The 13,842-nt window shown below is 42.9% G+C and overlaps 2 protein-coding genes across 3 annotated transcripts; both read left to right on the top strand.

The window, feature by feature from the left end:
* The first annotated feature begins 236 nt into the window (after positions 1–236).
* Positions 237–4,517, top strand: LOC119744904 (transmembrane protein 208-like). Of its 2 annotated transcripts, XR_005273603.1 has the most exons (5): positions 237–372; positions 1,243–1,398; positions 2,062–2,198; positions 3,537–3,798; positions 4,175–4,517. XR_005273603.1 is itself a non-coding variant. In XM_038221108.1 (4 exons), exons 1-4 carry the CDS (start codon positions 367–369, stop codon positions 3,742–3,744), a joined length of 507 nt encoding a protein of 168 aa, XP_038077036.1. In that variant the 5' UTR covers positions 237–366; the 3' UTR covers positions 3,745–3,819. The 2 variants fall into 2 exon arrangements, 1 of the variants encoding a protein (XP_038077036.1); XM_038221108.1 differs by lacking the exon at positions 4,175–4,517 and having other exon boundaries at positions 3,537–3,819.
* A 245-nt stretch (positions 4,518–4,762) lies between these two features.
* Positions 4,763–9,172, top strand: LOC119744897 (forkhead box protein I2-like). Its single transcript, XM_038221092.1, has 2 exons — positions 4,763–6,482; positions 7,387–9,172. Exons 1-2 carry the CDS (start codon positions 6,342–6,344, stop codon positions 8,533–8,535), a joined length of 1,290 nt encoding a protein of 429 aa, XP_038077020.1. The 5' UTR covers positions 4,763–6,341; the 3' UTR covers positions 8,536–9,172.
* The last annotated feature ends 4,670 nt before the right edge of the window (positions 9,173–13,842 follow it).

Genomic DNA, 13,842 nt, shown 5'->3' with positions numbered 1-13,842 from the left:
CCCCCCCAAAAAAAACCTAAACAATTATTTTGTACTTCAAATCTCAGCCACACTTGCCTCTAGCTCTCCCGTCCATCCACTCTTTTTCCTTCATCTTTATTTTAAAAAAAGAAATCAAAATTGCCCCGCCCATCCGTCCCAATAATAAAGACCTGCGAGCTGTTAAGTGACGATAGAGGGCGCATATCGGATTAAGAGCCGATTGATCACGTACCGGTGCCTCCGTACGGTAGTACTAGTAAACAAGTGTTTTATTTTCTCAAATTCTATTAGAAATTTTTATATTAATGACTGCTGACGTTGGCTGCATGAGAAACACATCCAAGTTTATCTAGTGACGTAACGACGGTAAAGGAAATCCTCAGCATGGCGGTGAGTTCTATCAAATGTATTTAGGTCGTATTCGCCTTCGGAAATGTTGCATTTATTTCGTGAATAATTTCAGGGAGTCATTTAAAAAGTAATTTCTAATATTTATAATAATATAATGATGTATACGCAAGGTCAAACATAATCAACATCTATTCACTTGGTTTGCCTGGAAGTTTCCTGTGAATATATTTATCGTAATAAGACTAATATCTTAAATGTAACTTGGACAATCATGACAAATTGACATTTAATAATTTGGCTACCATTACGGCAACCGGCATGTAGCGCTATTTTCAAATTCTAAGTTCTAATTCTAATTATCCAGTGTCATCCGGGCATAGGCCCCCTATTGCAAAAAAATAGTCCATTGCGAATCTATATCATATTTAAAAATGCCCTAATTCCAATCAGAGTGCTTTGATAGCTCAATCGGTTAAACGTTTGGACAAACACACAGAAGCTAAGGTCCAGGGATCGAATCCGCACCGAGATTTTTTTCCTTTTTTTGAAGTTTTAAATAATAGATCTATTTTTCTTTACTTTTATGTTTTCAATCAAATCATACTTTTTATTGAAGTAGATTTCATTTTTTAAGTGAACCGTGGCTTTGGATGATTTTTTTAAAAGGGATATAATTATAAAGTCCAAGAACCATTCAGTTAATAGTCCGGTTCTCTAAGAGCCAAAGATCCTGGTGCTGAGCATTGTCAGGTCAGGGAACCATACAGGGTGACTGCTGTAACAATAAAGAAAGCCACTGCGTACAATGACCTGAAAATTAGTGCTTACAGCTGTTTATTAACCATCATATTTCACTTGTCTTGTTTTTCCCCACGTTATCAATGATTTTTCTCTTGTTTTCCTACCCAGCCAAAGGGTAAGGTAGCCACCAAAGGCCAGAAGCAGATTGTGGAGGAGAATAAGAAGACGCTCGTCTTCTATCGCAACATCATGTTTGGTGCCAGCGCTGCTTATATCGTCGTCCGACTACTGTGGTGGTTGGAGTCATTCACGTGGCTACACTGGGTACGGAATAAACAAACAAACATACAAACATACATGTACATACAAAAAGACCATTCAATGTGCATGTTTATATTCTGTCCAAAACTGGATGAAAAATTTAACACAGCAGCAGTGTGGGCAACAGTTTGCCGTCATTGTCTGTCAGACTGGCATATGACAACAACATAAGATGTCATCTTTGTGCTCTTCAGTAAATTTCTTTTTTTTTCTGTAAATAAATTTGTCAACGGTCGATGTGTAATTCAAAAGTGAACACCTTTTGTATTGCTAGAAAAATAGCAATTTAGAAAAGGAATCTATATTCTGGAATGAAACTTGAAAATACAGTGAAATCTTGATAAGTCAAACTCTGATAACTCAAAAACAACTGTTAAGTCAAACAAAGAATCCATTCCCTTCAGTAGTAAAACAATGATATACAACCCTGCTTAACTCAAAACTCTGCTTAAGTCAAATTTTGAACCGGTTCTTTTGAGGTTTGACTTAATGAGATTTCACTGTAGCACAGGGAATGCATCATAAATATATATATTCAATTTTGCTACACTTTGCACTGTAGGTTATTTTGTTGCAGTGTTTGACATAACAAAATGTACTCTACCATACGCTTGCATTTCCATCTCTCATCAGCCTTGCTTTAACCTTTCTCTATTTCCTGTCCAGTTTTTCCTGATCTTCGCATCGGCTGTGTACATTGGCTGCTACCAGTTCATGTCCTTCATGGCCCGAGCCAAGTATTCACCCACGGGGGCGCTGTTGGACGGTGGTGTGGATCTCAACATGGAGCAAGGGTTGGCTGAGTAAGACAACCGTCTTTTCTCATCCCACCCCCCCCCTCCAAAAGTGACTATAAATCTAAGACCGTATCTGCATTACAAAATTTACTTGGCTAAGGTTGGCTGTAAAAAGTGTGTCTATGAAAGCCACTTCCCAAGTCGCCTGTGTTTTCACAAGCCATATCCATAGACCTAACTTGTGCATTGCTGTTGGACTGACCAGCCACCTCTGTGACTGATGGTTCAACTAGTACGGAGTTGACATGTGCATTAGGTTTTCAGTCCCTGCCTGATTCCGTGGACTTCCAGCGAATATCATTCTGGGTTTTTTTTTATCTCTTTGAGGGGGAGTGTGGCCTAGTGGTTAGGGTTCATGACTCATGATCAGAGGGTCAGGGGTTCAAATCCAGCTGCTGGCCATATGTTGTGTCCTTGGGCAAGCCACCTCGTCCCCACTTGCCTCTCTCCACCCAGGAGTATAGAAATGGTTACCGGCATTAGCAGGGGAGTAATCTGCGATGGACTGGCATCCCATCCAGGGGAATAGAAATATTCTCAGTTGTTTCATGCCATTGAAGCCGGAGATAAACGCCGGCCTGATTGGCCATATTGGCTCGGGACAGACTCTACTTTTTACTTTTTTGTATCCAACATCTGAAACTGTACTTTTTTGATTCTTGAGATTTTCAAGCTGGAGTGCATTTTTTTCTCCAATTCTAGAGTTCATCAGAGTTTTGAACATCATTTATGGTGAATTTTCAAAATGAAAACGAGGCTACATGGAAAAACAAAACAGTTTCACGTTTATGACACTTGCAAAAATGCAATTTAAACCGTAAAGATAAAGAGCTCACTGAACACACTTGTATTTTGCTGTATTGACTCACGGATGTGGGAGTGTTATCGTGCCAACCTTCATGAACAATGTGAACAGCAACCTCCGAGATTTATTTTGGGGTAGGGTTTCTTTAACAGGTACCCAGGTAATCGTGTATTTTTTTCAATCGGATACCCAATTCCCGTTCTACCCGTAAATGCACACCCCTAGAAAGAAATTGACTGGAGTGGGTTTGAACCTGCAACCTCCGGATTGCCGTTCCGGTGCTCAACCAACTGAGCTATCCAGCCCTGTGTTGGCGGTTCTCCAGTTTGTCAATGTCTTTGTTCAAGGTGCGCTAGTCAGAAGCCATAAACCCGTATATGCCATGTAGCCAGGGATCACTCCCAAAGTCACGATGCCAGCAACATTAGCAATGCTGCAAACCTGGGGAATATCCGACCTACTCGGTGAAATGTTCTGTTTGCCGGCTTTGATTCTGAATAACCTTTGAGACATTCATCTCTCTAACTGACCCTCAACAGACACGTGAAGGATGTCCTCTTAGTGACAGCTGTCATCCAGGTTATAAGCATTCTCTGGCATCCCATCTGGCTTCTCTGGTTGATCGTCCCAGGCAGGGGCTTCTACCTGCTCTGGACCACCCTCCTAGCGCCCTGGTTCTTTGCCCCCGCCCCCGAAGTAGATGAGAAGAAACAAAAGAAGATGGAAAGAAAGATGCAGAGGAGATGATGACAACTCAAATTTTAAAAAGTGTCCTTTCCAGAACAAAAATAAAAAGTCACACTTAGGCCACAAAAAAAAAGTAGTCGGTCTCTGGTCAGACCAAAGTTCCAGAATTGATGCGGCGACACGGTTTTTTGGGGGGGTTTTTTTGGCTTTTTTTTTTTTTTAAAGCTTGGACTGTACAGACAAGGTGGGTACTTTTTTTGCTTTTTTTGTGTCCTCATATACATTGGTGTCCTCCATAATTTGCCTTTGGGCCCTCCATGATTTGCCTTGGTGCAATTTCCCCATTCCTTGGTGCAAAAATTTGAGGAGGTGCGGCAATAGAGGGCGCTGTTGTAGCTACCGCGGACAATTTTAAGAAAAAAAAAGGTTGACGCGCATGGTTAAAATCGAAGCGCGCGCTGACCAGAGACCGACTATTTTTGGGGGGGGGCTTACTGTGTTTTTAAATGGGTCATTCTATGAATTAAAATTTCCTGTCCCTATAAACATCAGATATCTATGGCCGTATAATTTTTTGAAGCATCTCCTCAATGTGTTCGTCCTCCAGGAAAGATTATGAATGGCAAACTACCTACCCAGTACATGTAAATAGAAAATCATAGACATTCTTAGTGATATTTGAATAACAATTTACTATGGGGACAGGAAAACGTCACACTTTGGACCCTAATTTTATAGCACCTATATCCGAGCGTCTCAAATTTTGGAGAGCTTGGATCTTGTTTGGTATCAAAATTAATTTAAATCTCACAAACATAAGTACATTGGGTGGCTTGCTCGTAAAGCGCTCGCCTCTCACCAAGGTGACCACGGTTCGAATCCTGGCCACGACATGGGAGTCCTGACATGTGAGTATAGTTGTGCGTTGGTTCTCTCCTGTGCCACAAGGGTTTTTCTCCGGGCCCTCCGGTTTTCCTCCCTCCGGAAAAATCAAACACTTTCGATCTCAGGCTGTGCTCCGTGGTCATATATGGGTCGATGTGGCCGGCAGCCATAGGCGCCTTTACGTGCCAGCGGCCCGACCACGTTGTAGCCACTTCGCAATCCAGCATACCAGCTGCGAGTAAGGATGATTAGCCTCCCAAATTATTATTATTATTATTATTATTATGTTTTAATTTCAATTGATACAATTTAAAATTCTGATATGGACGGTGCTCACATTATGGGAACCAAATTGAAATATGCCTATGTATTTAGGTTTTTGTGGTATCCCAGACAAACTCAAAGCTTTTTTTTAAAGCCTCATGTAGTCGTGTCAGTTTCTGTCATTGATTTCATCTGAATAAAAAAATTAATATAAGATAAGAAAAAAATAATAAATACGGCTGGCAAGATATTCTGGGGCAAACCCCTAGTCTCCATGATGAGTTTTGATAGTTATTTAAACCATTTCTAGTAGCGTAGATTATTTTGATGTCACTTTTTATCTGCATATGCAAACTTGTCACAAACCAATCATAGCATGCCTCGGTTATAATCTGGATATCTGTTAGGCCTGCATGCATTCAATTTGTAATTGTTCGTTAAACATTCATATTTGTCATGGTTTGTTGAAAAGTCTGCATTGCTGCAAGCAGGAGATGGCAATTTGTAGAGATTATAAGGCGAAGCTAGAGGGCGGTATTCCTCATATGGCTTGGATTGGCAAGAATAAATCTTTTGAGAATTCATTGATTCTTAATTAAACATTTTTAAAAACCTCTGAGGTACCTGCACCGTTTAGGGTTAAGATCAATTGGTGGCAACTCGAAAGTAGTTTCCACATCGTAAGAACCGAAGATGTATTCCTGTTTTATTTGTTAATCACAAATAAGTGCAATAAGAACAGATATTTTGTCAATTACAGAGGTTTTGAAGCACTGACAGATTTTGAAAAATGTGCCGATTTATTCACATTTTGGTGCTTGATCATTCGTGTCTTCTTAGTAATTGCTCTTTTGGTGGTTTGTTGGTTAGTTTGATGGTCTGGCTATTGACTTACTTGCTGGCTTGGGTAATACAGTAGACGTTTTGGAACATGGAACATTTAAAAAATAAAAACAGTCCTGGCCATGTCGTCATCCGTTTATTGCTCATCAGCGGCTCCCTAAATGCCTAATTAAACTCTCGAATTTCCAAGATCTTAAAACCCACCGTTGACAAACTTCCTGTACTTCACACACCACCGCCGGGCCCATAAAAGACGGCCCGATTCCGAAGATCAAATGTGGCGCACCAGGCTTTCTTAGAACTCGCCGCGGGATGACAACAGGCAGCGGACGGTATGAATGACTTCAGTGGACGCGGCGCCCTGTGATCGGCCGTCCCGCCATTGTCTGGCTACCGCTGTGAAGTTCGCCGTATTTTTGTTCCTGTCCACTGAAGTGGTTGATGAGGCTAATCTTGCTGCGCGTCTCGCCACAATCTGTCATTCCTTGGCTGCACTCCCTTGATGAATGACGTGACAGTATTTTTTCCTCACCGTAGTTTTGACAAAGTTCTTGAATAGTTCTCCCTGTGGTCATATCTCTGAGTTTCCTGGGTTCTTTGCGTTTTACCTGTCCCACGAGCAACAAGAATTACCAGCGGGATCTCAGTGGAATCCTGACGGGGAGATGGCACGGTCTTCACCGCCTAATGACTGCGACACCCTGCGGTCCACCGCACCGGTCAAGACCAAGTCTCGCCGGCCCAACTACCGCCGGAGAGTCAAACTCCCACACACCTTCGCTGAACTCATCACAATGGCAATCAAGGTAAGTTTGTTATATCGTTATTTTGATTTTTAAGGCACGGCGTTCTGGGACTTGAAGAATCAAGAGAAATGTCAATTTGAAATGAATTTGACGCAATAAGACGTTCTATAACGGACTTTAAAAGTAGGACATTTTTTTAAGGGGGGGGGGGAGTCTTCAAAATCGCGATCTCTAAAGCCCGGAGATACAAATGTCACAACCACCCCCCCCCACCCCCCCCCCCCCCCCCCCCCCCCCACCCCCGCTCGAATGGATGCCAGGGAAACGGCCGAGTTGTCTTGATACTTATAATAAGCCTCAGTCGGTACTGATGACTTCACACTTTGTTTACATATACAAATGTATGCGCTTTTCTATGGAGCTACAACCCGTTGGGCCCCACCATGCTCCCATAGATACACATGGAGCAGCTTTTGAGACATGGGGACTCCCACCACAAATCCTGTAGCAATGCTACATATGCTACAGACTGGTAACCTGGAGAGAGCGCCCTCTATTATCATTGCAACCAAAATAATGACGAAAATAATTGTTCGTCCGGTACGGTATAGGCCTACACTAAAAAACATATTACCTTTGCTTCACAAAGGAAGGCACTACCCCTGGTTCCGACGCCTCTTTCCCCACCCCGACTGCAGAAAATCTAATTCAAGAGCAGCTCAACCGGCCTGCACAATTAATTGGTTGTCATAATCTAGAAAAAAAAATGACAAGCATCAAATTTCACTCCAAACTGATCGATGGCCACTCTTTAGGAAGTAGACATTTCCATGACTGGCACTCATTAATAAAGATGTTTGAATTTAAAGGAAAGGAGAAAGAAGTCAACATAATCATCTGTGTATCCTCTCCATGATCTAAACGTTAAACCTTATAATTTCCATTTTTCCCCTTCTCATTTCAGGAATCAGAAACTGGTAAGCTGACCCTGAAAGAGATCCAGAGCCACATGTCGGCGTCCCACGACTGTTTCCGGGGCGCCTACTCCGGCTGGAAGAACAGCGTCCGCCACAACTTATCCACTTGTTCCTGCTTCGTCAAGGTGCTCAAGAACAAGGCCCAACCCAACGGCAAGGACAACTACTGGGCTCTGAACCCTGACTGTCCCCACTGCGTGATGCTCAAGTCACGCCACTCCTTTCATCAGTCCGCGGGTGCAAGCACCGGCACCGGGCGTTCTTCCTCCGAAGTCAGCGCGTCAAATCCGCCGGACACTAAGACAGCAACACGGAACCTCCACAAGTCATCTTCGCCGCCTACTACCCAAAACGTGGCCACCACAGCAGCACACACCAGCAGCAACCCAACCACTCCTTTGACAGCCCAGCCCACCCCTCTACACAGCATCAATCGAGATTTTCTTGTAGGTCGCGCCGGAGTCCCCGTCAACCAGCCTGAGAGCTCGCAAGGTCATCAGCTATCGTCCAAGCCCCAGCCAACCGTCTCCACCGCTAGTCTTCCGACTAACGAGTGGAATCTCCCCATGAGTGGCCTGTACAACCCAGACGGGGAAATTGACCTGTCTTTGTACGGCGATGACGCTTGGCCAAGCTCGGAAAGCCGACAGAGTTTTCATACATCAACAGGACATTTCCATCAGGAACATCAGCGAGACATCAAGCCCAAGGCTCTGTCTACTTGGATGGGGAGTGGCATCTATCCACCGTATCACTCCTTGTCGACGGAGGGCGCTCTTCCCCGTACCGCTCCTTACCCGCAGCCAGCCAAGATCAGGATCAAGTCGGAGTACGTTGCAGCCTCTAGTCACCGGTATCATCCCTACCATGCCGCCCAGACGTTCGGCAGTTTCCGTGATCGCCGCGTGGACTACTCGTGCTACTCGGTGTCCAGAAGCGAACCCGGCCACCACTACGGGCCGAGATGGGCCGATGACTCCCGAACGGTGCCGAACTCCTCCCAGGGCGACTCCGTGGTTGTGTCGGCCATTCGGAGCAGCTTGGGTTTAGACTTGGACGAGATGGCACTGTATGCGATCGAACATTCGGTCCGAGTCCTGGACGTGACCCGACCATGTGACCTCATGAGTGCTTAGGTTGCCTCTCACTTCCAGTTCGCAAACATCAGAGAAACTCGAAGAGACTGTTTTTCTAAAAATGTATAGTCTTAGTGGGCCAAACCTCACAGGAACAGTTTAGTGGCATTAATCAACTGAAAATTATGAATTTCTAAACTATGGTAGAGCGATTTTCTATGGTTGGACATGATATTAATCCTGTTTGTTAGATTATGTTCTCATACCACACGGGTTCAACTTTATTGGTTGTCATTTTCGGAAAAATTGATACTCTCCCATACCACAGCTATGTTGTTTCTCATTGTAACTAATTTTCTTGAAAGTGGTTTTTTTTTTAGCTGAGAAAAAAAAGTGTTATACAAAAGTACGGTGTTACTTAATTTATTGTTCTTTATTCCTACGTTTACGTTTTTATTATTTGTTTCAGCCTGAACAGCAATAAGTCATATTTAGGCACTTCTCAGTGATTTGGAAAACCATGTTAACTTTACGGTCGTCATACTTCAAATAAATTTGAATCCCTGAATTTTGCTATTCTTTTCGCGTGTGTACAATTTATGTTATGTTACGATTGTGTTATGTTATGTTACGATTATGTTAATGTGACGATTTGCATGGTGTTTGTGTATTCTATAGTAAATGAATCAAAACTTAAGACATTGCTTTGTAAATATTTTTTCTTGTGTTTATTACCTTGACCATGTTGAATTTTAAAATCAAATTATCCAGTTATTACTTCGACATGCACAATGTAGTAAGATTACAGTGGCTGGGGCGGGATGAGGTATAATCCGACAACGCAAATTATCCCAACACCAAGCAAATGTTTTCATCAAAGGCGATATCTTGTTCCACTCCATCTGTTTTTTTCGAAACGGGTTTTTGTCTGTGACTATGACTAAGTATATCAATCAAATATATATTTCAATAAAAGCCAAATCTGTAGCCGTAAAACAACCGATTCGGGTGCATACTGAAGCCTGCATTTGAAGAGTTTACATTTATTTCAAACGAACGCGACATAGGCCTATCCACTTGAAAAAGCTGAAAATGTATAAAACTTTAAAGAATTAAAACAGTGTAACAGCTGTTTCTAAACTTCATTTTTTGCTTACATGTATTTGGATTCTTAAGTCGTGTTTAAGCATAGAACAGCCGTCAAACTTGCATTTGGGCAGCCAGGAGAGAGCAGGATTCTAAAACTTAAGGGAACAAAATGGCGTATATCGCGTTTCAGAAATTAAGTCTTCATTTACAGTCGGCCGCCCTCACCTTACAATAAAAGAAGTTTACAAAACTGCGTGTCTCCTGAAATATGAGAGGCTTAATTCAAAGGGCTGATATTTTACATTATATTTTACAAATATGGACAAAACAACATACACTTACGTGTTTGCTTTGTCTGTCGGCATGACGCCTCGGGACGTGTTGACTCGCATGCAGTACCATTACGCTACACACTTAGGCATAGAGCGCCCTCTTAAGTTTGCACAGGGCGTTTGTTAATTAAGCTAGTCTGGCTCCCTGACGCGACAATTCCCGACGTCCTATGCAACTCTGTATTAAAATTCCCATAGACACCAGTGTTAAATGCCCATACTTCAAAATTCCTTAAAAAATACTCAGGACTCTCACATGTTTTAAGCTGCACCGAAAAATGATAATCAACATGTCATCTTTTATTTTATTTTCATTTGTCGGTGGGTTGACCATTACTTTTCGAGAAATTCTCACCCAAAGCAGGCGACCCCTGTTTTTCCAAAAGCGGAAAGGTAGCAACCTCGTCCCCAGGGTGTCGAGCAGTACGCGCCCACCACTACCTGCTCTATTGGAAACGCGCTTGGAAATAAAGTAAGCACTGGGGACGAGGTTGGAAAGGTAGCCATCTTGAAAAACGATCACTCCACAACGTGGCAAAATAGCGCCACTTTGGAGCCCAATCGCGTCCAAATGCTCAGAATTGCAAGCCCTAAGTCCGGGACAGAGGTTCACTGCCATATCTCTTTAATTCCCCCATTTTATGGCTATCAGGACTCTCTAATATGGAATATTTTGAGGGTATAACTTTATTCATTAGCTCGGTGGATGGGTTTAGGCATATTACAGGCGCGGTTTTCCGGCTGTAGAGCCAATATTTTGGGGGGCTAGCAGGGCGGATCCAGAATGTTTTTCAGGGAGGAATGTAGACCGGTTATCTTCTCCAGACACTTAGGCCTCCGAAAATCGATAGGGTGGGGGGGGGGGGGGGAGAGGGGCTCGTGTCATATTTTCAATGGGGAGCGCCAATAAAATCTACAATCAGGCACACTATAAATGCACCCTTGTCACGACTATTTCTTTAGGGGGAGACCGTTCGCATGTACGTCGCATTTCTTCTTTTTCACTAATATAATTTTTTATTGAATTTTTTTGGGGGGGGGCTAGACAAAAAAAATGGGGGGGGGGGGCTAGGTGCCAGCCCCCCCCCCCCCATTTTTTTTTGTCTAGCCCCCCAAAAAACTTCCCCCCCCCCCCCGTAGAACCGCCACTGGCATATTAACCGGTGTGCACCTCTATATTGTAGAGCAAGCTATATATTGTAGAGCAAGTAGCTGCCACGGGCTAAAAAAAGACATGTTGCCCTTTTTTCAAAGCTCGACTTTCTGGTTTAGGTTTCTGGTTAGGCTTAATTATTAAAAGCTTTAAATATTCCGATCAAATTCAGAAAAAAAAACACCTACTTCATAGATCATACAGTTTGATATTTCTTTAAGAAAAATTGACTAATGTTGAGTTGGAATGGAATCTTCAAAGTTGGGGACCCAAATAGCAGGCGATGCCGAAATGGAGATGAGACCGAGTTTTGGAATTCATGAACCCCTATACGCAACCGTCGTCAGTTTCAATTCATGTAGTATGACGCAGCAAAGGTTGCCTGTTGTGCGATCCGAGTGCATAATTGATGCACAAAGTCGTCATTGAATTTCAAGTGATTTAAATGCAACCTATGAATATTTATTATGAACTCATTTAAAAAAATTTAATAATCAAAATACAACCTTTTTTTATAACCGGAAATAACCAGGCGCAATCCGATAGTGTCGACGAAATGCATTCGGCAAACTTCGGACATTTTCGGAAACGGGAGGCATTCCTTCCGTTTTGGTTACGTGACACTGACGGCTACCTGACCTAAGATTCATATATTAAGAATCTTTTGGTCTGGGAACCAGACTATTAATTACGCGTGAGTATTTTGATGAACCGAACTCTCCCCAATCTCCCTCACTCCTCCCCATCTCAGTTTTTAGCTCTCCCTCCTTCGCTGTTCCATCATCCCATACCTGCAGTGACTTGTCTAGGCTGATTTTCATCTGCTATGAAACCGAAAATTGACAAAAATTAAACTCAGTTTACCAACAGATACACACAACACAGCTCTTAGTGTATACATGCACCTCAAAAAGGATTCAGTTGGATATAAATGACGATGTCCGTGTCTCTTCTTATGGTGTTGGGATTTACCGTCTGCACGCCGATCGGTGTCACCGCGTGGCAGCATGGAGGATGCCGCGGCATTACATCGGCTTCTCCCCGGTACGGTCAGCGGTATTTATACGGCGCGATCGACCGGATCGTTCTGGGCCACGTCTACCGCAACCTAACGGGGACTTCGAGACTGCGGTGCGCTAACGAGTGCCTGTCCGACGATCGCTGCATCTCCATCAACTACCGGTACTGGGACGGGGCGAGCCGGTGTGAGCTGAACGGGGCCTCGGCCAGGCGTTTCCCGCCGGCGCTTACGGCTCACAGCCCCGGGGCATATTACTACGGGCCAGAAAAGGTAAAATAATGAAACTTATCAAATACAATGAAATGGGGGGGGGGGGTTGAACCCTGGTCTTCGATATGAGTCGCCAGACTCCAGGGGTAGGTTTGTTAAATTTGAAGTAACTATTCTAAGGTATAAACGACTCTAAGGTATAAATGCTTCGTTTAGAGCCAAGTTTGACTTGGGATTGACCGATTGTCACGTTGCCAAACTTGCACCAATGAGTTATAGATACCCCATGCTCTTCAAACAAAAATTCTTACGCATTTTCAATTTGTAGGCGTATGTTTTGTTTTAAAATGTATTCAGATTTTGGGCGTCGTCAACTCTCTGAACTCTGGCATTGGCGAATCGGGGGGGGGGGAGACCCCTACCCCCTCCCTTAAACGATTCTTGTTTTAATCTAATGAGGGGTGCAGGCACCTTTTTGTCTTAAATGTTCAGGAAATAAATTACTATCTCCCTCGCAAGCCATCAGTTACACAATGTGGAATATAGCGCACGATTAAACCTTTTCCTTTTTCAAAAATAATATAAACTAGAGGTTCGCGTTTGTTGAGTTACAAACGCAGAGTGGTCGGGCTGGCATATTTTCTTGTGTTTACAATGACTTAATCATAATTGAACTGCACATTACCACTCCCATTACCCTGCATCCATTACCCTGTGTTTTTCACAAAGAAAATCACACAACCTGCAGTTGAACTTGTTGCTACCTAGGCCTATAGGTTGTAGGCCTATCAGGAAGCGCACATCTGGTGCTGCATGGATGGCTACTCAAGCATACAACCAGTTGGGACTATTGGTAGAGTTAACGAAGCCTCTAACGTCGTTGGAGTTTATGCAACAGAATTATGCTAATCTTAAAATAAAATGGCTGTTTTGTTTTTTTTGTTTTTTGTCTTTTGCATGGGCATAATACAATTCTGCACTAAGGTTACGACATTGGTAGAATAGACAGAGCGTCTCACGTCGTTAAAGTTTATGAAACATAATTATGCTAATTTTAAGATAAAATGGCCTTTATGGGGGGGGTTGGTGGTCTTTTGCATGAGTATAATAAAATTCTGCACTAAGGTTATGACATTAAGATAAAATGGCGTTTATTTTGTTTGTTTTTTTGTTGGTCTTTTGCATGGGTATAATAAAATTCTGCACTGAATTTATGACAACGGTAGACTTGACGGAGCCTCTAACGTCGTTGGAGTTTATGCAACATATGCTAATTTCATCATAAAATGGCTTTTATGGGCTTTTTTTCTTTTGCATGGGCATAGTAACATTCTGCACTGAGTTTACGACAGAAAAATTTGTGGCTACACGCTGTAGAAATATTAATTTTCAGCATTCAGATATGAGAGGGAAAACTGGCGAGGTGCGATTTCAATTGGTTATGGCGAAAAATATCAGAAAATGGACGAGAATATTAGAATTGAATTCATGGTCAGAATCGGAATCGGTAGACTTGAGGGAGCCTCTATGACGTGTTTGGAGCTTAATATATGCAACATTTG

This window comes from Patiria miniata, unplaced genomic scaffold, assembly GCF_015706575.1.
Source record: "Patiria miniata isolate m_02_andy unplaced genomic scaffold, ASM1570657v1 HiC_scaffold_12, whole genome shotgun sequence".
Lineage (NCBI taxonomy): Eukaryota > Metazoa > Echinodermata > Asteroidea > Valvatida > Asterinidae > Patiria > Patiria miniata.
The sequence above is the reverse complement of the archived record's forward strand: the minus strand, read 5'-3'. Positions and strand labels throughout refer to the sequence as shown.

What these genes read in the sequence shown, in the direction of transcription:
- LOC119744904 (XM_038221108.1), top strand. An exon ending in CATTCACGTGGCTACACTGG is followed by an intron (nt 1,399 to 2,061) that starts GTACGGAATAAA and finishes TTTCCTGTCCAG; the next exon opens with TTTTTCCTGATCTTCGCATC. An exon ending in ATGGAGCAAGGGTTGGCTGA is followed by an intron (nt 2,199 to 3,536) that starts GTAAGACAACCG and finishes GACCCTCAACAG; the next exon opens with ACACGTGAAGGATGTCCTCT.
- LOC119744897 (XM_038221092.1), top strand. Translation starts at nt 6,342, where the DNA reads ATGGCACGGTCTTCACCGCCTAATGACTGCGACACCCTGCGGTCCACC. An exon ending in TCATCACAATGGCAATCAAG is followed by an intron (nt 6,483 to 7,386) that starts GTAAGTTTGTTA and finishes TTCTCATTTCAG; the next exon opens with GAATCAGAAACTGGTAAGCT.